Source organism: Dasypus novemcinctus, chromosome 17 (assembly GCF_030445035.2).
Source record: "Dasypus novemcinctus isolate mDasNov1 chromosome 17, mDasNov1.1.hap2, whole genome shotgun sequence".
NCBI lineage: Eukaryota > Metazoa > Chordata > Mammalia > Cingulata > Dasypodidae > Dasypus > Dasypus novemcinctus.
In genome coordinates, this window is record NC_080689.1 from 62582491 (window position 1) to 62603100 (window position 20610).

General features: G+C 44.2%; 1 protein-coding gene across 3 annotated transcripts in view; it reads right to left on the bottom strand.

Annotated features, from left to right (window-relative positions):
* Nucleotides 1–13733: 13733 nt before the first annotated feature.
* LOC131274004 (C-type lectin domain family 4 member F-like) overlaps nucleotides 13734–20610 on the bottom strand; it is a 33320-nt gene continuing 26443 nt past the window's right edge. Inside the window, exons 3-4 of one of the 3 annotated variants that reach the window (XM_058278838.2) lie at nucleotides 14520–14629; nucleotides 13734–14036 (exon numbers count right to left, since the gene is read on the bottom strand). In XM_058278838.2, the coding sequence (XP_058134821.1) occupies nucleotides 14537–14629 (93 nt within the window). In that variant the 3' untranslated portion in view covers nucleotides 13734–14036; nucleotides 14520–14536. Of the gene's footprint in view, nucleotides 14060–14422; nucleotides 14630–16446; nucleotides 16706–20610 lie in introns of those variants that run through there. The other 2 variants (XM_058278839.2, XR_009181203.2) reach the window with 2 other exon arrangements.

The window sequence follows — 20610 nt, forward strand, 5'->3', positions numbered from 1 at the left end:
TCGAATGGCTTTTGGTGCTCACTCATGGGGAGGGTGGAGGTGCTGGCTCCTGCAAGTCCCAGCCCTCTGATCAGCCCCACAACACCAGCCAAATGACCTGCCCTGGAGCACCTATCTGTGAGGCTGTCACTGGAGCTCTGAGACCAAGGACATACCACCAACACTGGGCTCCGGGTTCAGGAAGCTTCTGCCACTGCAGCTGCCACCTGACACCCACAAAGCTGATGAGCGGATATGGGAAACTTCACATCTCCAGCACCTTGCTGGTCCACAGAAAATAGACAAAAAGGCAGGAAGATGAGTCCTGCCTGGATTCCACCACCTCCTCAGTCTCACACAACTGCTTCTACTTAAATCATCTTGATTGGTGTCCAGAATCCTGGACACAAGGGATTCTGGGAAATGAAACTGGGCCTTCCTGATTCTGCAGTGCAGGAAAACACCCTAGAGGGGGCTAAGGGGCCCGAGCCACATCCTACTCCTCTTGGAGACTCAGCGGAATTGGCTCTTCTCCTGCGCATGCCTCAGGGTATCCACCTCCTTTGTCTTTCCTCCATCCTTTACCCTGTGGCCCAGCTGGGAGGACCAATTCCCTCAGGCAGCCACCCCCTCCCACTGATCAGCTTTGGCTCAGACACAGGTCTGGTTCTCTCCTCTTATCAGGGAAGTCATGAAAGAGTTTCCATGAAGCCAACTTAGTAAGAGAAGCAAAGAGTGATGTAAAGAAAGGATCAAGGGGAGCAGCTGTGGCTCAAGCAACTGAGCTCCTGTTTACCACATGGAGGATCAGGCTTTGACCCCAGGACCTCCTGGGTAAAAAAAATAAAGATTTCCCAGACCTGCACAGAGAGTCACAGGCTTCTGTGCAGCGAAGTGACAGAGCAAAAGAAGATGAGGCAACAAGATTTTTATAAATTAAAAAAAAAAAAAATTGTCCAGAATACCTATCTAGGTCTAGAACTTAGGTCTGTGCCTCCACTGAGGTTCTTTTCCCAGGAGGTGTGAGGGGCCTCCCCCCAAGACCACTCCCCCAGCCCCACATTCCTGGTCCCCCCAGCCCTGCAGGCCATCCTGCTTCCAGGCTCCATATTTCACTTCCCCCAGGGCCCCTCCCACCCCGCCCCCACAGGATGAGCCAGGGTTATTGTCTTGGTGGCACCAGCAGAGTCAACTGGAGGTCAAACGTGCCTCTCCCAAAACCAGGAAGAACAGAAGACTTGCAGGCGCTCCTATAGGCCATTGTCCCAGGAAACCGAGAAAAGCTCAGTCCCCACAGAGACTCTCAGGTCCAGACCTTCCTGTTGCTACAGCAGCCAGGAGGCCTCAAGCCCTGCCAGGATGCAGAAAGCTAACTGGCCACCCCAGGAAGGGGCAGGGGGCCGATTACAGCCTGGAGCCTGCATGGCCTAGAAGAAGACCAGATGCTTAAGCAGGGTCTGGGGGCTATAGGCAGAGAGTGGACCCCTTCGCGGTCAGAGGGGAAAGAGCGTTTGCAGCACAGGGTTTCATATGCCCTTTGAGCAAGTCATCCAAATTAGTGGCCTCAGCTTCCCATCTGCAAAATGGGGTTCTAATAGAACTTTCCTCAAAGAGTCATAGCAGGGTCAATTAAACCATGAAATGAAAACAGCTAACACTTATTCAGGGGATGTATGTGCCAGACTCTGTGACAGACTCATCATATAATTAACTTTCTTAATCTTTACCACAACCCCATGAGGGAGGAACTATGCTTATCCCCATTTCCCAGAAGAGAAAACTGAGGTAGGCAGGTCAAATGACTGGCTTTCCCAGCCAGTAAGAGACAAAGCTGGGACTGGACATGAACAGACCAACCACGGAGCCTGGGTCCACGACTGTCCACCTCCCCTGCTCACAGAAATCCCACCATATTGTAAGTGACAGCACAATGGTAATGAGGGTTAATCAGCCATCATAGAAAGCCCAGAAACTCATCTATTGTACTGAGAAATCCTAGAGGACATCAGGGCTGGTTAAGGGGACACTGAGGTGCAGGGCTCAGTTCCAATAGCCCCCATAGAAGAAATAGAGCCACTTGAAAAGGGCCTGGCATCCCAGCTCCAGAACTGGGATTGGGAAAGGCATGTCAGATCGAAAAAGGCAAGATTGCAACAAAAACAGGGCTGTGGGGGCAGATTGGAATTAGTGGCATACAGATTGCTGTGGGGAAGACAGGGGAACCTAAGAGACAGAGCCTTGCTGTGGACACGCTGCTGCTTGGGGCCTTGTCCTGCAGAAGGAGGCTTGCATGGCCTCATGTGAGACCCAGCTGGCAGGACCATCCTCTGTCCTAAATCACATGGGCCCTCATGCCTCAAGAGTATCCCAGGCCTTCTCAGGATTCCGTGATTCTCACCCGGGCTTGGGACTTACCATGAGGTAGGTCTCTGTGGTTGCTTGGCTTTGAACTGCATCAAGAATTGCTGGCAGTAGAGATATAGCCACTTGGCTGTTGTAAGTGAGTACAACACGAAGACCTACAAAAAGGATTCATGACAGTTTCCTTGGCTGCCTGGAATTTGCTCAGGTCCAAGGGTGGGTATAAGTGTTATAAGAATTTTAGAGCACCAGAGAGCTGGGGCATTAGCTGGTAGAAGATACTCAAGGTGGTTGACTATAAGCATGTGCAGAGTTCCCTCTAAGCTAGTGATTTCCCTCATACTCAAAATGCTGTTATACCTTTCTCCAGAGTGTGTTTACTTTCTTTCCTTAGAAAGTGCTTCCCAGGCCTAGAAAACCAGGCCCGAGAGGCCATTTCTGGGCAACCATAAGTCTATGCCTTCCTTCCCCCACGTGAGGGTTGGGCTCTCCACTAAATCACAATGTGTGGAACTCCAGCCTTCAGGTTGGGTCATCACACCCAGAAAGACTGAAAAACATAGGTCTGGGAGAAGAGGCTGTGGACACCAGGGTGGTGGCCATTGTCCATCCAGCAATCTAGAGTCATGGAGGGTGACAGCTGTGCAGGCTTCCCACAGAGGAGGCAGATGGAGCAGGCATTCCACAGAGACAAACTGACAGACTTCCCTCCAGGTCAACTGAGAAGTCACCATCTCCTCAGACAGCTCTAGTCAGTCTACAGAGAACTTAATTCTGCCTTTCTGACATCCTCTTGGGGAATTTTCAGCATTCTTCAGAAGGAGGGAAGGGGCCAGTCCAGGCCTGAGCAGTGGCCCTGGGCCTTAGCAGATTGGGGGTGGGGCTGGCGTCCCCTCAGGCCGGCCTGCCTCTGTCCACCACCTCTCCTGGTATCTTTGGAGAGCCCCAGGCTAAGGGGGCTGGATTAATGATGCACAGCTGCCTGCTCCTCCAGACTGTCACACCCCCAGATTTCCAGCTCCACAGGACTCCTTCCTGCAGCTCTGAGGAGGGACTTGAGCTGCTCACTACCTCGCCTCCTTATGAAACACGGGCTTCATTGGGGTGGGACTTTTTATCTGTTTAGTTCACTGATGAATCCCTAAAACCTAGAAGAGTGTTTGCTACATAGTAGGGGTACAATAAATATTCCTTGGATGAATGCATATTGGTTAAAAAGTAGAATTCATGAGTGCAGATATAGCTCAGTGGTTGAGCCCATGCTTCCCAGGTACGAGGTCCTGGGTTCAATCTCTGGTACCTCCTAAAAAAAATAAAGACGTCTTTAGATTTAGTGGTTATAAATCTTTACATATTAAATAGTAGCACTGAAATATATACAGCAGAATGTATTAGAAATATAAGGAGCAAGTGGCAAAAGGATCATTATATTGGGAGAGTTAAAAAAAAATCCTCAGAGAAATTGATAGGTTCAGTAGACAAGACAGAAATTTTATGGTAGACTATTTGAATAAAAATTACAACCCTAATTAATAAATATTTAGCCTATAGATCATTTTTAGAAAATGAACATGCTCTAAGCCACAAAGAAAATCTCAGTAAATTTCAAAAAGGTGGGACATGTTACTTAATGCTGGCTTCAAATGATGGAAAGCAAGAAAACCCTGAAACAAAGAAAAGAAATACAGACGAAGAAATCAATAAATGCATCTCACTTATGGCTATTATGATGTTGGCTATGGGTGGGAGGCTGTTTATCTCTTCGAAGATAACCTGCGTTGTGGCTGTGAGAGAGTGAGAAGCTGCAGTCCTGCCCTTGGTACCCATGGCAATGACTCCAGTCCCGGGAAACAATTTAGCAATGAAAACTCCGTATACATATCAGTCAGTCCAGAGAGATTCTGAAAATAGTGATGCCAAATCTTCAATAAACTTAAACTTGTCCTCAAGGGGAAATATAATATAGCCTGTGCATGAATTCAAAATTATCTAGTTCTGCAACCACAAGTGCATAGAAATCCAAAGAAGTAATACAGACCCTGTAGACTTTGAATGTTCAGAAGGGATGTGTATTCAAGGTTGCATCAAGTTCGAATGTGGGTGATATGTTAGTTCAAAACCTATCTGGTACTCAGGCAAACACTTAGCTAACAAAGAAAGTCTTTTCCTTTCATAAAACACCATTTGTCTCCCCATCCTGTATAAAAGGAACTTGAAAACCTTGTTCAGAGCTCTGGTTTTGAACAGAAATGTCCTGAGTCCTGCTGGCCATAAATAAATATTTTTCCTTCCAAAGATCCTTCCAGAGTCCTGGTCTTTCTATATGCAAATAATTGAACCTCTCTCCACTTCTACAATATTTTGGGGGGCTTGTCTGGAATTGCAAATGAAGGCCAGAGATGGTAGCATTTCACTACCCCATCCGGATCCCTGAGGAAGCTGGTAGGACTCAGGAGAACCCCAAATCTGGATGCCCCTGGGTTAAATTTAGTACAGAAAAGATGTGGGCTCCACTGGAATTTTCCTGATGAAAATTGAGGGCAATGGAAGGTCTGAAGAAAATTCTGGGAATGAAAAAGACTCCAAACATGGAAGTAAGTAAGACTCCCCGGGGGAGCTTAGTCAGGAAAATCAGGGCTTTAATTGCTAAGTAGTGGAACCTGATCACCTGAGAGACAGCCCCAGGACTGTCCAGAAATGTAGGGGGAAGCCATTCTCTTTAGGTCTGAAAAAAAAAAAGGAAAAAAGCATGGTGTTTGGGTTTTGTCTAACTGCATGTTAGAATATGGTACTGGTCTTGTCTCCACTGAGGTAATAAAGGCTTAATTATAATAGGAAGGGATGTTCATAGGTTCGAGTCCCAACATCCTGGTACTTGGTCTGGATTTTGAAAAACTTGGTTACAGGAAAATGAATCGGCCCTTTTTTTAGTGGTACTTGGTCTGGGTGTAAAATTAAACAGTGGAAAAGGTCTAGCTAGAAACTTTTGATATGGTGCTGAATTGCAAATGAATTCGCTTTATATCAGATGTTAATGTTAGGTGTTCTCTCTTTCTAAAGTTTGTAATGGCTGTGGGGCAGCCATGCTGAAGAAGATATATATAGAATTTATGGGTCAGATTAATGAGGTTTGTGCTTCTGTCTGTGTCAGCTCAATGCTGGTGTTGGAGTTGTGTGGTTATGTAAAGTGGAATCTGGTTGAGCTGGAGCCCTCCCTTGCCGTTGGTGGAGGAGTGAAACGATTGTAGCTTGTGAAGCAAAACCGCATGCAAAACCAGGTTCTTTTGGGCTAATTTTAGCAACTGGAGCTCACCACCACGATCTTCTCTCCCCTGGTCCCTGGGAAGGGGGAGCAGCTTGCCCCTTTCCAGTCAGTCCACACCTTCTATTCAAAACCAACATTCCTATCAAGTCACTGACCAATGTGGAAGTGGGGAGGTAGGGGAAATATCTCTCTTTGTAAGTCTATGCTTTGAAATGTTTAAACTCTAAATGGGTAAAACACCTTGGTCTAAGGAAGGAGGTTATTGCTTGAAAACGATAAACCTTTAATTACTTGATAGCCCTTTTGAAGGTTTGGATAAAAGCAGTCAGCAGTAAGGGTTGTAAAACTGCAGGGAAAAAAAAGGGATAAACCTCAAATTTAAAATCTGTGTTGGACTTTTGTCAGTTGCTTGTACCAAAGAATTCACGGTAAAAGGTAGTTTAAAAATGAATGGTTAGATGCCAATACTCTGGTATTGCTGGTAAATTAAATGCATAACTCGCATATGAGAATTTGTTCTGTTACTAGGAAAAGGCAGAATTTCACAGAATTATTACTGATAAAATTCTTGTAACTTAATAAAGGTGTCCAATTCGCCTTAAGGTTAAAACATAATGAAAACTGTAACTAACAATTAAGATCATTTATAGATACATTTATATTATAAAACAGTATAAGGATAATAACTGAAATTATAACTGGGTGAATTTAGCCTGAACCTACTATTCTAAGTGTAAATTCTAAACTAACCATACCTTCATTTATGATCACTTCAAGCCTAGCCTCACCCCTTGCCTTTGCTTATGGTTATTTCATAACAGCTTCTGCCCCAAAAGTCCAGGGAAAAGCAGGTATGAGACATCCCTGTCTCCTGTCCTGCTGGTATTAGTAACCCTGCTTTCTCTCATGATTCCAAGGGTGAACTAAATTGCTGCCTGGTGGAATTCTTAACCCTCGGGGTTGAGTGTCCACTGGGGTCTTTTGATCTTCTTCCTTGACTGTCAGGGCTCCTAAGAGTGGTGATTCATGAGAGAAACCAGTCTCCATGAAGCTCCAATAGCCTAGGTGAATAGACATAGAATCAGTCTTGCTCATCCAATAAATCTACTAAAGTCAAAGTAAAATAGAAAGTTCTGAAACAAAAGAAAATTGTATTAAAGCATTGGGAACATTCTGGTCACAACCATTAGTTAAGAAGCAAAATTCTTGTGCAAAACTGCATGATCATAGTGCAAATTTAGAAAAAACTTTTCAGGAGTCTTTGATTTCTTTTGCAGTCACACTTATTTTGTAAAGAAAATGAAAGTTTTAAAGTGACTAAGTTGTATTTCTGTGTCAAACTATTCACATCTGCCTATTTGCTCCAATTGTTGGGGTTAAATATGCAGTTATATAAGTAATATGTATTTATAAAACCCAAGTTAAACTAAACAGTATATATTGTAAATTATAAGTAACATCAATGATTTGTGTCGTATGCCTAACTCTATTTGGGTCTGCCTTATTTGCTCAGTGTACATCTTCATACATTGGGATAATAATATCAAATTAACAAATGAAAATTCTGAAAAGAGCTCTATTCAAATGGTTAAAAATTAAGTATGCAGTTATATATATGACTAAATATTCCTGGAGTCCAAATTAGACTAAGCAGGATGGAAAGATCATAAAAAAATCTGAGTATAGGAACTATTGGGAAAGGGCCATCTCTTTGCAAGAGTTTTGAGGGCAGGACTAGGTGTGGCAGATAAAAATTATATTCTAAGCTGGGGAATTGAGAATCGGTTTGCCTTGTAATTCCCCAGTTTAAACCTTTTCACAGCCTTAAAATAAGGGTGGTTAATAATTCTATTACTAAAACTGAGTAAGTAAAAGAAAGTCCATAAAAGTTATGGAAAAATCTATGCTAAATTATGATTAAAAAAATTAAGCAATTATATTTTGGAACCTAGTAGTCATAATGCCTTTAAAATTATTCACAGCTTCAGAACTTAAACAAAGAAAAGAGGTTTTAGCCTCCTGTAAAGAAAGGAAAGAGAACATTCCTTGTATAAACTGTAATGGTTTCAATTTTATTCAGCTTGGGCATAATCTCTCTTAGTTTATAAATTACTCATTAAATAAATTAACATTATATGTACAAAACCTTTGGGGTAATGAAAATTGTTAAGTTCATGTGAACCAAATTAAGATAAAGAAAATTGTAGATATGCTCTCTTAAATGAATAGAGTAAACTTCTTTGGTTTGTATTTGTAATTTAATAAGTGTATTTAAATGTAAGGTAACTAGTCTATGTGGTTGTGATTAATTACAAAAAAAGTTTGTAAAAACATCTTCCAAACTGAAATATCTAAATGGTTCTAGTTCTAGAAGTCATTGGAACTAAAAACCTAGTTTGGTATTGATGGCAAAAAGTAACCTGGTGGTAATAAAACCTGTCTGAAAGTCACCGCAAGGCGCATATTTAAGTAAATGGTAATGTAAAGTTATCTTGATTCCATCAAGAATCTTCCGTTTTCATTTTAACAATGAAAAATAGTTTTTTTTTCCTTTATTACTATGGTAAAATACCTACTCTTATCTTCATGGTAAAATTGAATAAGTAGACAAATTCATTTGATATATGATATATAGATCAGCAGATCTAAGCATCTGTTCCTGGGCCTCTTGGCTGCCAGAGGCGAGGCCCCGCCAGTGGAGTCCAAGACTGCTTAAACAGCAGGGTGCGCCTCCCCGCCGTCCACCCCAGGGGTCCGCTCTCTGAAGCCTCAGAATCCCGGAGAAGCCCCCAAAGCTGTTAGAAAGAAATCTTTTTCTGGAAGAAAATAGGACTCACCCGATTGTGGAGAAAAGAATTTATTCTCAATCTTGCAAGAAGGGGTGCAGAACCAGAAAACGTGGCTGGTGCAACAAGCAAAGAAAAATGATACAATTTATAGGCCTAAGCTTAGCACGCAAGCCCTTCCTCTGTTTCTCCAGATTGGGTACTTCAGAAGTTACAGGCTATCCGAGAAGATCTAACTTTCCCGTGCAAAATTTTGTGATTCACCGCTTCCTCCATCACATTCCAACCATTTTAGTTTTTACCTGCTCCCCTTTGCCAAATAAGGAGTGGAATTTAGTGCTGAATTGGTATTGACTTAGCTCTTTCTTAGGCATCTTTTTGACTGCCTGTAGGAATGGCTTAAGCTGGTTTCCTTTGTTTCTGCTTAACCCGGGAGTGGGAGACTGAGGCAGTAGGTTGCCATGTTACATTAAAAAATATTTTCTTCATGTGGAAACTAAACTAATCTTCATTTCTTACATTAGGTAATGACTACAACCCATGGCCAGCAGGAAGTAGTTATAGAGAAGAGAGCATCGCCCTTCAGCACCTCTTTAAGACTAAAGTTATAAACTCTTTAAGGGTAAAATAAAATTAATAGATGGATCTGGAGCGACAAGAAATCAGTGAGCTCTGGGTGGGAGGCCGTTTATCTCTTTGTAGATAACTCGAGTTGTCCCTATGGCACAGTGAGAAGCTGCAGTCCTGCCCTTGGTAACCATTGCAATGACTCCAGTCCCAGGAAACAATTTAGCAATGCAAACTCTATATACATATCAGTCAGTCCAGAGAGATTCTGAAAATAGTGATGCCAAATCTTCAATGAATTTAAACTTGGCCTCAAGGGGAAATATAGCCTGTGCATGAATTCAAAATTATCTAATTCTGTATCCAACTATGCCTAGAAATCCAAGTAAGTATTATAGGCCCTTTAGACACTGAATGTTCAGAAAGGATGTGTATTCAAGGTTGCATCCAGACAGAATGTGGGCAATATGTTAACTCAAAACCTATCTGGTACTCAGGCAAACACTTAACTAACAAAGAAAGTCATTTTCTTTCATACAAGCACCATTTGACTCCCCACCAAGGTTTTAAAAGGAACCTGAAAACCTTGTTGGGGCTCAGGGTTTGAACAGAAAGCTCTGAAGTCCACTGGTGTAAAAAAATATTTTTCCTCCCAAAGATCATTCCAGAGACCTGGCCTTTCTATATGCAAATAATTGAATCTCTCTCCACTTCTACAACAATAAATGAAAAAACAAAAAACAGGAATGACTAAACTATCAGGAATTCAAATGCAGCAGCATACTAAAAGAATAATATACCATAACCAAATAGGTTGCTATTCAAGAATTGCAAGGATAATTCATCACTATGAAATTATTAATGTGATCAAGTATGTTCACAGAGTAAAGGATAAAGATTATTATTTTCATAGACATTGAAAAACCATTTGGTACAATTCAACATTCAATCCTAATTTTAAAAATACACTCTTATTGATTTGGAACTGAAGGGAATTTTCTTTACTTTATAAGGGGTAATTATCCAAAATCAACAAGCAATAAGCAATAGTGCAAAACTAGAAACAGCCACATTAGTGGAAGGAAGGAGACAGGAAGGTCTGCTCTCCCTGCTGCCAGGCAACACTGTTCTGGAAGCTTTACCAATGCAACAACAAAAGGAAAAGGTCTAAATTCTGGAAAAGAACAATCATCATTATCATTATTGGCATAGAATTTTATTTATAAAGAAAACTCAATGCAATTAACTAGAAACAAATAAGAGAATGAATAAGAATTATGATGTCTATATTGGTTAAAGTGAGTACATATGAGATAAACAAAAATCACTAGCTTTCCCTAGTATCCTAGTATCTTATTAGAAAATATCATGAACTTCCAGTTAAAAGGGCTAGATTAAATATATACTTCATACCTGCTTCCTCCCAGAAACAATTATAATGACAGTAAAGGAATAAAGAAGAGAATACCCCATAATGATGAAGACAATGGGAGAGGAATCAACAGCAGACAAGAAATGGCAACAAAAGTTTGGAGGCTAGCAATGGGTAAATGAATGGTAAGTGATTTAGCAGTAATGGGGGGAGTGAGTAAAAAGTGGGACAATCAATGCTGTAGAACACTGGCAAGCTCACAACTCACAAGTACCCAATTCCTCTAAAGGCAGGGTAGGCTGAAAACAGGAAAACTCTAAGAGTTTTATGGAGACCATTGAGACATACCCATCCCCTCCTCTACCTCCCATAACCAGGCATTAGCCCCTTACAGAAGAGAAAGGAGGTTTATACCAGGAGAGGTTTGCACAGCCAGGCTGAAAGCAGAGGGATTCAGGAGACATCTCTATACCAAACGGTAAAATGCCACGTCTCCTTACCCCACTAGGCCAGTAGAAGACTGGCAGCTGAGCTTCTATCTTTCTAGCAAAAGACTGGAGGACTCCTTTGTGATGAAACTGACAGACTTAAGAAAAAGGAGCAATAAAGAATAAAATGTAGGAATGTTCCAGCCAGCCACCTGTGGCCCTTCAGTGAAATTCAGCAGTCACCAAGACCTAAACCCCAGTGGAATCTAAGCCTCCTCTTGACATAGATGTGCAATGGACACAACCAATCCAAGGTCCACAGAGAAAATGTGGCATTGGTGTGGGAAGGGTGGCCGTGGTGGCTCCTGGGTGTGGGGAATGGGAGGAAGAGATGAGATGTGGAGGTGTTTTTGGAACTTGGAGTTGTCCAGGGTGGTGCTTCAGGGACAATTACGGGACATTGTAGATCCTCTCAGGGCCCACTGGATGGAACGTGGGAGAGTATGGGCTATGATGTGGACCATTGACCATGAGGTGCAGCGATGCCCAGAGATATACTTACCAAATGCAATGGATGTGTCCTGATGATGGGAGAGAGTGTTGCTGTGGGGGGAGTGGTGGGGTGGGGGCGGTGAGGTTGAATGGGACCTCATATTTTTTTAATGTAATATTTTTTAAAAATGAATAAAAAAATTAAAAAATAAAAAATAAAGAATACTTTAAGAACAACAACAAAAAAAGACCTAAACCCCAAACAGAGCTAGAAAGTTTTGAAAAAGCCAAAGGGGCTTGCCCCAGGTGATAACAAAACATAAAACTACAGTAATGAAAATAGTGTGGTTCCAATAAAGAAAAAGTGAGCTCAATGAAATGCAGCTAAGAATCCAGAAACAAGCTCATGCATTTCATATTAGATAGAGTTGGTGTTGGAGAAAAACAGTGCTCACTGGGACACAGAGACTGATATGACCACAGGCAGAGAATTTACAGATGAGCTCTCCCATCGGAGGGGGTCTGAAGAACAGACTTCAGCCCCCACACCACCTTGGTGGGGGTCTGAAGAGAGACTTGAGCCCACTCCTGGAAGGGGGGGAGTTGAATTTTTGAATTGATACAGAACTTTCCTAGGTGGGGAAATGATGGTCAGTGGGAGAGGGTTGAGGGACACAGTGAGGTGCAGGGGTCAATAGGAAACCTAGAGGTGAAAATTTTCCCTTGTATGGCTAGAGGGTAGTGGCATAGGGAGTTAGGTTTTCTTGGAATCCTGGAGGACTGGCTGTTTCTTAGATCTGTAGGGAGTAAAGGGTTTCTTTATCTCCCTTTGACATGCAGGCACTGAAGGTTTTCATCTCCCTCTCACATGCACATCGCCAAGATCTCTGTCTCCCTTACTCCTGCCTCTACCTGGTTTCTTTGTTTAACCTGTGGGGAAGTGCCCTGCCCTTTGACACATAGGCTTATGGGGAGGGGGTAGCCTTTCCCCAGTGCACATGAGGGTAAATGAGCTACAGCTTGTTAATTACTGCAAACCTCTAACAGTTGGCTTTCCAAATGAGTGAAGAACAGGTTATGATTTAATGATATTTGAGAAAAAGTAGATGACAATCTCACAATAGTCTGAAAAACAAATTCCAGGTGATTAACCATATAAAGGCAAAAATAAACAAACAAACACTTAAATAAAGGTACTAGAAGAAATATAGCAAAGTATTATTTCAAACCTGGGACAGAAGAGGAGTTTCTAAGATTGATAAAAGAAAAATCCAAGAAGCCATAAAGTAAAAGATTGATAAACATGAATACCATAGAATTAAGTTTCTGTTCATCAAAAGATATCATAAAAGACAGAATAAATTTCCACTCCTGGTTATGGTGGAGTAATTGAACTAGCCCATTTGCTGTGAGCAACTAGGAACTAGACAAAACAGATGAAATAATTGTTTTTGGACATTGAACACAAAGAGAAAAACTGAGACAAGGAAGCCTTCCAACCCCTGCTTTTCTTCCTGGAGGCTCTTTCTGGATGAGGTCGTGCAAGAAGGGGGTTTTCAAATGGGGCATGACAGTCTTGCTGAGCTGAGGCAAGGGCCAAGTGGGATGGGAGCTTCAGGAGACTGAGAGCAGTGGAAGTTTACAGAGGAGGAATGCTGCAGAGCCTTGTCTCCAGAATTCTGCACAGTGTTCCCTGTGCATGCACACAATGGCTATAAGAGATAAACAAGCAAAAGCCAAGGGGAGGAGCTAGAATCTGGAAGTCTATGGAAGCTGCAAGACAAAGGAGAGAGCATTTCCAAAAGATCAGAAAACCAAGGAACCTGAGGATTGTCAGCCAGCCAGAGTGCTGCTGACCCCGGGAGGAAGCAAGCCTTCTAACCTCTTTTACTAGAACTAGTGAGAAGTTCCAAATGCTGATGCATCTGCTTCCTAGTGAGCCTTTTACCTAGACAAGGTGAGAATGTCACCTGAGTTCAACCCCAAGTTTTATCCTACTCAGAACTCTGCCTTAAGCAATGGAAACAAGGCAGTGATTTAGGGGGAGCATAGACATTTTTTCTGGGTGTCTATCAAAGACTGTTGTGTTTGGAACAAAAAATGATCCTTCTTTTATCAGAATAAAGTACCATGTCCTGTTGGAGATGTGCAATGTCTGCATCAACAATAATGAAATGAAAACAAGAAAAACTGCATTTTCAGTAAGGACCCAAATGTTTTTTCATGTCTTTTCTAATAAAGAGAAATAGAATAAAAAATAAATAAACACACAAAGGGCTTTCATTCACTCATCAAGTGTTTACTGAGGATCTGCTGTGTGACAGCCTATGCTGGTCCTGGAGGTGGACACTGAGGAGCACACCAGGGCACACCACTAGTCCCCCTGTTTACATGGGGTCAATGTCTTGAAAGTGTGATCAGAGCCAGTATCGACGTCCTAAGCTTCTTCTTGAGAAAGAATTCAAGGATGAGCCACAAATTAATCAGGCAAGCAAAGAATTTATTGGGGGTGAAGCAAGAGAAGGTAAGTGCACCTGCAGGGGTGCAGGCAAGGGGGTGAAATGTGAAGTTCTGCCCTGGGGTCCCATGATATATGGGGGTACAGGTCTCCAGTTGTGCCCTGATTGGCATACTTGAGACACAGCAGGGGAACTCTACTAGGTGATCTGATTCCCTTAACGGGTTAGGGGCTGGGTTAGGGGATGCTGGTGATTGGTGATTGGCTTCTGGCTGTTGTTCCTGAGCTCTGCAGGCTGTGCTGACGGCTGGTGATCGGCCTCTGGTCACTGTCCAAGAGTCAAGAGGTAACCTGAAAGTGAGTGGGGGTGGGGGTGCTGCCCCCCTTGCCCTGTCCCTCTTTCCGCCATGTAATGAGGTTGCCTCCTGATCACAGAGCCGCTGGGTGTGTGCTGTGTGCTGTAAGCTGCAGAGTGTGTGCTGTAAGCTGCCCCTTCCTAATTTGCCCGTGTGCTCAGCACATTCATGCTAGCCAGCAGGCCAGTACCTCAGTTTCTCTTGCCAGGCTTATTAGGTTTTTCTGCCCCTTCCTCCTTAGGTCCCTATTCTATCCTGCCTCCAAAGGGTTAAACAACAGTTCAAGGCAGGACACCCAAGAGGCCAAGTGGAAGCCCCAGAGAGCAAGCAGAGGCCAGAGGCTGAAGGCTTGCAGGCAGCACGGAAGAGGCCCAGAGCTGGCCATCGGGAGGGGCCCCTCATCTCTGCTCTGCACTGAGGCCACATCGTGACCCATGGATTTCTTGCAGACTCACTGGTAGGTGGCATCACATTATACGTCACTCCACATCTGCTGAGGATGGACACAGTCCTCCGTGTGCCCATTCCCGTTGTCCAGTTGTCCAACTGTTCCTTGCTCAAAAACCTGGAAACAGAGGGAAGTTATTCAGCTAGACACAGGCAGTGGCCCTTGTCCCTGCTGTGACACATGAAGCTAAAGTGACACAGCTCCCTAGTCCCCTTGCAGCCCCAGAATAGGGACAGAATGTGATGCCTACAGGCCTGGGTCTGCTGAGGACATCCTGAGTCACTGATGATCCAAGGATGGGGAGGGTTTCTGTGAGGCGGCAAGTTGGGGAAAGGAGAGGGGAGGGCCTTTCAACTTCCACCCCAGAACTCGCACTCAGATCCCTATCAGACAGGGCCCCTTTAGATTGACTTGCACCCCTGTGGAACAGGGGGTGTCTGGGGGGGGGGTGCTGGTGCCACCCGGACACTGAGCACCGGCCCATTTTGCTCTCAGTGCAGAAATTCCCAGGCAAGCATGAAAAGATAACAGCAGAAAACAGTGCTGGAACACAGGACTCGGCAGTTTTGCACAGGAAGCTTTGGGACATGTTGTTCTCTCTAGTCTTCTCAAAGTTGTGACAAAACTGAACAAACGAGATGAGCTGGGTGCTTCAGAAAGTGCAAAAGCTACTAGCGAACTCTATTCTCCTCTATCAGGAGAACCAACAGAAATTTATGAAGTTGTTGCAGAAAATCCAGGACTTGTCAACAAATCTTTTTACCCAGGTGGTTGCTAATTAAGAAGATACTGAACATGTTCAACTAAGGAGTGAAGGAGCATTTGAGAAATACGTAAAATCTATGTAGGAATGAAAATAAACTAATCTGAAGCAACTTAATCCAGAATAGTTATTTTAAATTGTGGTGGATAGACATTTAAAATGGCAACTTGTAGCAATATCAATGGAAAAGCTACATGTTGCAGCTACATTATTGAAATAAACTTTCAAATGATTGAAGATAAGCATAATACAGGGTGTTTCTTTTTTTTTTTTTCACAGCACTCTGTGACTTAGGCTACAGTCTAGTTATTATATTCACAATTCACAATATGACCTGAAAACAAAAAATCCTTCTGAAAAGTATGTAATTTAAGGGTAACACTGTTATCATAAGCCTTATATAATATTGTAACTATTGCTTATTATCCTACTAATAGAACATTCAACTTCTTCATTTAAAAAAGTCAAGACTGGGAAAGCAGGTGTGGCTCAATCAGTTGAGCTTCCATCTACCATATGGGAGGCCCTGGGTTCGTGTCCCGGGGCCTCCTTGTGAAGGCAGGCTCACCCACACATCACCGAGAGCACTGGCCTATAAGCGCTATGGAGAGCTGACTCAGCGAGGTGACACAGCAAAATGCAAGGCAAGTAAAAACACAGAAAAGCACGCAGCAAATGGACACAGAGAGCAGACAACAAGCAAGCCTCAAGGATGGGCTGGGATAAATTCAAAAATAAATACAGAGACGCAGAAGAATGCACAGCGAATAGACACAGAGCAGACAGCAAGCAAGCCTCAAGGGGGATGGTGATTAAAAAAAAATCAAGCCTGATGACTGGAGAGGAAGCCCAAAGGGACCTGAGGGGCTGAGGGAAAAGCATGCTCCCTCACGCTCTCAGGGTGCTGCCCCGCCACCCGCCTCTGCCCTGCCCTGCTGCTGGCATCTGTCCACCTCTGAGAATCTCCCCACTCATTGAGGACAGTGGGGTTTGTTGTCCAGGTTTCTGCCTCCAGTGCAAGGTGCTCAGAGGAATCCAATATTGTTCCCTGCCTGACAGGAGACATGAAGGTTATAGGCTGTGCCCTACCCTAGAGGAGGAAGGTCAAAGCACCAAAGTCTCTTGTCACTCACCAACCCTGTCAGAACCACCCCAAGCTCCCAGCTCTGACCTGCTCTTCCTCAGAGGACACAGATGCCAGGTGAGCTCCTTGGGATGCACAGAACTGCTCAGCCTCCTCCGAACACTTCTTGACATCAAAAAAGTAATGCAAGCTCCGACAGTAGAACTTACAGCAATCCTGGAGAAACCGGACATACTGAGCTGGAGCAGAGGTGGGAAGAGAGGGAACCAGGGGCTGATGGTGGATGTCCCAGAGCTGGCCTTCCTGAACCCGCCAGCAGCTGGCCACTGAGGCCCACGTCCTTGAGGCTCGGTTCCGCAAGGGCAAGTACTGCTGAGACCACACCCCTGTTCCACTACCCAATACACCAGGGAACAGCAGCTCAAGACGCCTGGCTCAATAATCCTGGGACACTCGGCTCTGCTACCCAGAAAAACTCTCTTCTGAGACATGTGCTTTCTGTCACTTTATTTCCCATCTCACTGCTGCCACCGTACAGTCCTAACATCTCAATTCCCACCATCTCTCGAGGAAGTTGTCCATCCATCCAGAGTCTTCCTTACTTCCTTGACTTGATCTCCATCCACTCTGGCTGCCCACACCCAGGACTATCCCAGGACTTCCTCATCACCTGCTCTACCTGCCCTCACAGGTTTCACACACTAAGAGCTCATCCTATCACCAGGAGCCCCAAGTCTCAGCTCTTTCCTCCCTCCTTGTCACCACATCCTGCTCTTTAGTATCATCTCTACCGCAGCTATTGAAATGCTGCCACAACACTCATTTCTTCATTCATACCTTCAACATTCATACATTCATTGTTCGACATTCCTCAGCTTCTATGACCCGGGGACTGTTATAAAAAGACCAATAAGACACGATTCATGCCCTCGAGGAATTTACAGTTTTGTGAAGTGAGACAGATGTAAGAAGGGGATGGAAGATGCACTAAGTAAATGCCACGTGCAGGTTAGAATAGAGGCATGAAAGAGGGTCTCTGTCATCTGGGCTGGGGGGGCTTAGCAAGGGAATCTGGGATGAGATGTTCCTTGAGATGAGTCTTTAAAAAAAAACTGAGGGGTGGGGGATGGGGAATTAATACTTATTTGGTAAAGTTTCAGTCTGGGGCCAAGGAAAGCTTCCAGCCAGAAAAGATCATGATGGTAGCACAATGTTGTGAATGTATATACTGAAGCAGTTAAAATCGGAGCTTTTATGTTATATATATGTTACCACAATAAAAATTTTTTTAAGAAAACATAGAACTGTACAATACAAAGAGTGAACCCTACTCTAAACTATGGACTATAGTTAATCATATGATTATAATAATATTGGTTCATCGATTGTAACAAAAGTACCCACTAAGGGAAAACGTTAATCATGGGCAAAGCTCTCTACCTTCTGCAGGATTTTTCTGTAAACCTACAAGTGCTCTAACATTTTTTTAAATTTTTAATCAGAAAAACACTAAAAAAAAAACAAAAATACTGAGGAAGAGTTTGCCAGGGGATCAGGTCCAAGAAAAGCCTTCCAGACAGGGGAAATGGCAGGTGCAAAGGCAGGCAGGCAGGAAACGGCATGGCACAAGCTGATCTGTGCAAAACCTGGGGTGTGGCCAGCATGCAAGGGGTGGGGGAAGAGCCTGGAGAGGCTGCCAGCACTAGATCTTATGCCCATGACAAGGAATTTGGATTTTTCCCTGTGAGCAATGGGAGGCTCTGAAAGGTTTTACGGATGGTGCAGATTTGCTCTGTAAATATTTCAATGTGGTGCAATGTGAAGATACAACAGGGAAAAAAGACCACCCTGCTTGGACCAGAAACATCCATCAGAACCCAACTGCAAAGATCTCAGGAAGAGACAGGCCACGTGGACCACGCGTTCTCAAAGTGTGTTCCCTGGAACAGCAGCATCGTGCCAACTGGCAACTTGGTAGAAATGCCCCTTCTCAGGTCCAGCGCAGACCTGCTTTTCCAGAAATTGCATCTGAACAGTCTGTGTTTTAACAAGGCTGCGTGTGACTCTTATGCTCTCTGAAGCCTCAGAACCAGTCATCTAAACCCGGGGAGGATCAATTATGGCCCAACACCAGCCTCTTTTTATAAATAGTGTCATTCGAGCAGCCACGCCAATTCATTTACACGTTCTCTTTGGCTGCTTCATGCAGCACTGAGGAGCCCTGGCAGAGACTGTGGCCCACAGGTCTCAATTGTACTATTTGGCCCTTTAAGAAAAAAGTTAAATAATACTCCACCCTGACTGCCCATGTTTTAAAACTTCGTGGTGCTGACGCTGCATCCCAGACCAAAATCCATAAGATTCTGTACATGAGCCCCAGGCATGTACTTGGGTGACCCCAATGCACAGCCAGGATGGAGCACCTCTCAGTCCATACTAAAGCAGGAGGGCAGCAGTGGGGCTTGAGGAGAGGCAGGAAGGAGGAAAGACTTCCAGGCACTGGTCCGCATGGCCAGTGATTCCTTAGACTCGACTGGAAACAGGGGCAAAGAGCAGGGGCTCGGCACTGCCTGCCAAGTCCTCATTTGTCAGCCCCCATCTCTCCAGCAGCTTCTCCCAACCATCCCTTCTCTCCCCCAGCTCCCTACAGGCATCCTCCTCCTTAGCAAGTGACCTCCTATGCCACCCAGAAACAGATGTGGTTAACAGCAGCTCTCGCAGTCTCGAGTTCCCATATCTGCACAGTAGGGTGGACACCAACTTCCACACCTGCTCCCCTCCCAGGCTCAGAGATTCAAGTACCATCCCAACCTCCTTCAAGGCCAGTCACTCATCATGCATTTCACTCTCCTCCCTCTCTCCTCCCATATCTTCAACCTCCACCTCTTTGCTGTTTCCTTTCTGTAAACCTCAGCTGAAGCCTATGTGATTCTAGAAACACTCTCTCAAGTTCACCAAAATATTAGCAGGGGGTTCACATGGAAGTCTTGCAAATTTTCATGGCAATACAGATGCTTGTTTTCTCAACTTGCAATTTTTCAATATTTGCCACACTGTTTATAATTAATAGAAACATGTTGTAATGGAGAAATAGATGATGTGCATTGTTTTTTACTCTTCCCCTCGTCTCTCCTTCCCTGTCAGCTCTGTTCCTTGACAGACTCATATACCTGATCAATTCACGGCCAACAGCAGTGGTCTGGCTTCCACTGAAACTTCATTCTAATGACTTATTAATTGCTCAGCCTCACTGGATGCTTTTCAGTTCTGATTTTACATGGCCTCTCTGGCATGTGCCAGAACTGACTGCTCCCGTTTGGAATTTCTTTCCTCTTTTGGCTTTCCCACATGCACATCTCCCAATTCCCCTGTCCTCAGTTGGTTCACACACATCTTTCCCTTCTTGCATCCTGAAGGTTGATTCCTGGCCCCACCCTCAACACTCTTCTGCATTTTGTCTCATGCAATCCCCCACATCCACTGCTGCAACCAGAACCCCCACACCCGGGACACCCAAGCCTATGTCTGCAGCCCCGGCCTCTCTCCTCAACTCCAGACAGCCTGCAGGTGACGTCCACTTGGCTGTCCCCCAGAGCACCACAGCCAGCATGTGCAAATCTTGCTGCTCCTCTTCCTCCTTTATTTCTCAGTTGGGGACCCCTCCATTTGACCACTCAAGTCAGAAACTCAGGGTTTTCCTTAAAACCCTTCAGTGGCTCCTCATTTCCTGGAGGATGAAAGCTAAGCTCACTCAGAGCCCTTCCAATCTAGCGTGTGTCTCTCCAGCCCTGGCCACCCCTCTACCCAGTGTTTTTCAAACTGCAATCGCTGACCCATTAGAGGGTCATAAATTTGGTTTATCAGCTTTTACATGCTTTGCTCTTTTTTTAAAGAATAGAATATAAAATGTCTGAGTGAGTTCATGCAGTTAAGGTTTTGCTTTTTAAACTTGCATAGATAGATTATATAGATGATTAGATAGATGACAGATAAGTAGATTTCCTCCCCCCCTTCCACAAAAGGTCCCTTCTCCCCTTTCTATTTGCCTCCCCCCTCTCAGTCCCAGTACTTGCTTCTAACTTAACACCTCTTTCACCAATCTATTTGACTTTGCTTACAGGTCTGTCTCCATCTTGCATCTCCCAACCTTCTCAAGAGCAGGCATCATGTCTTATTCATCTTTAAACCCCTGACACATGGTAGATGTTCATGAAAGTTTGTCAGACACATGCACGAATGCTGCCTACTAGC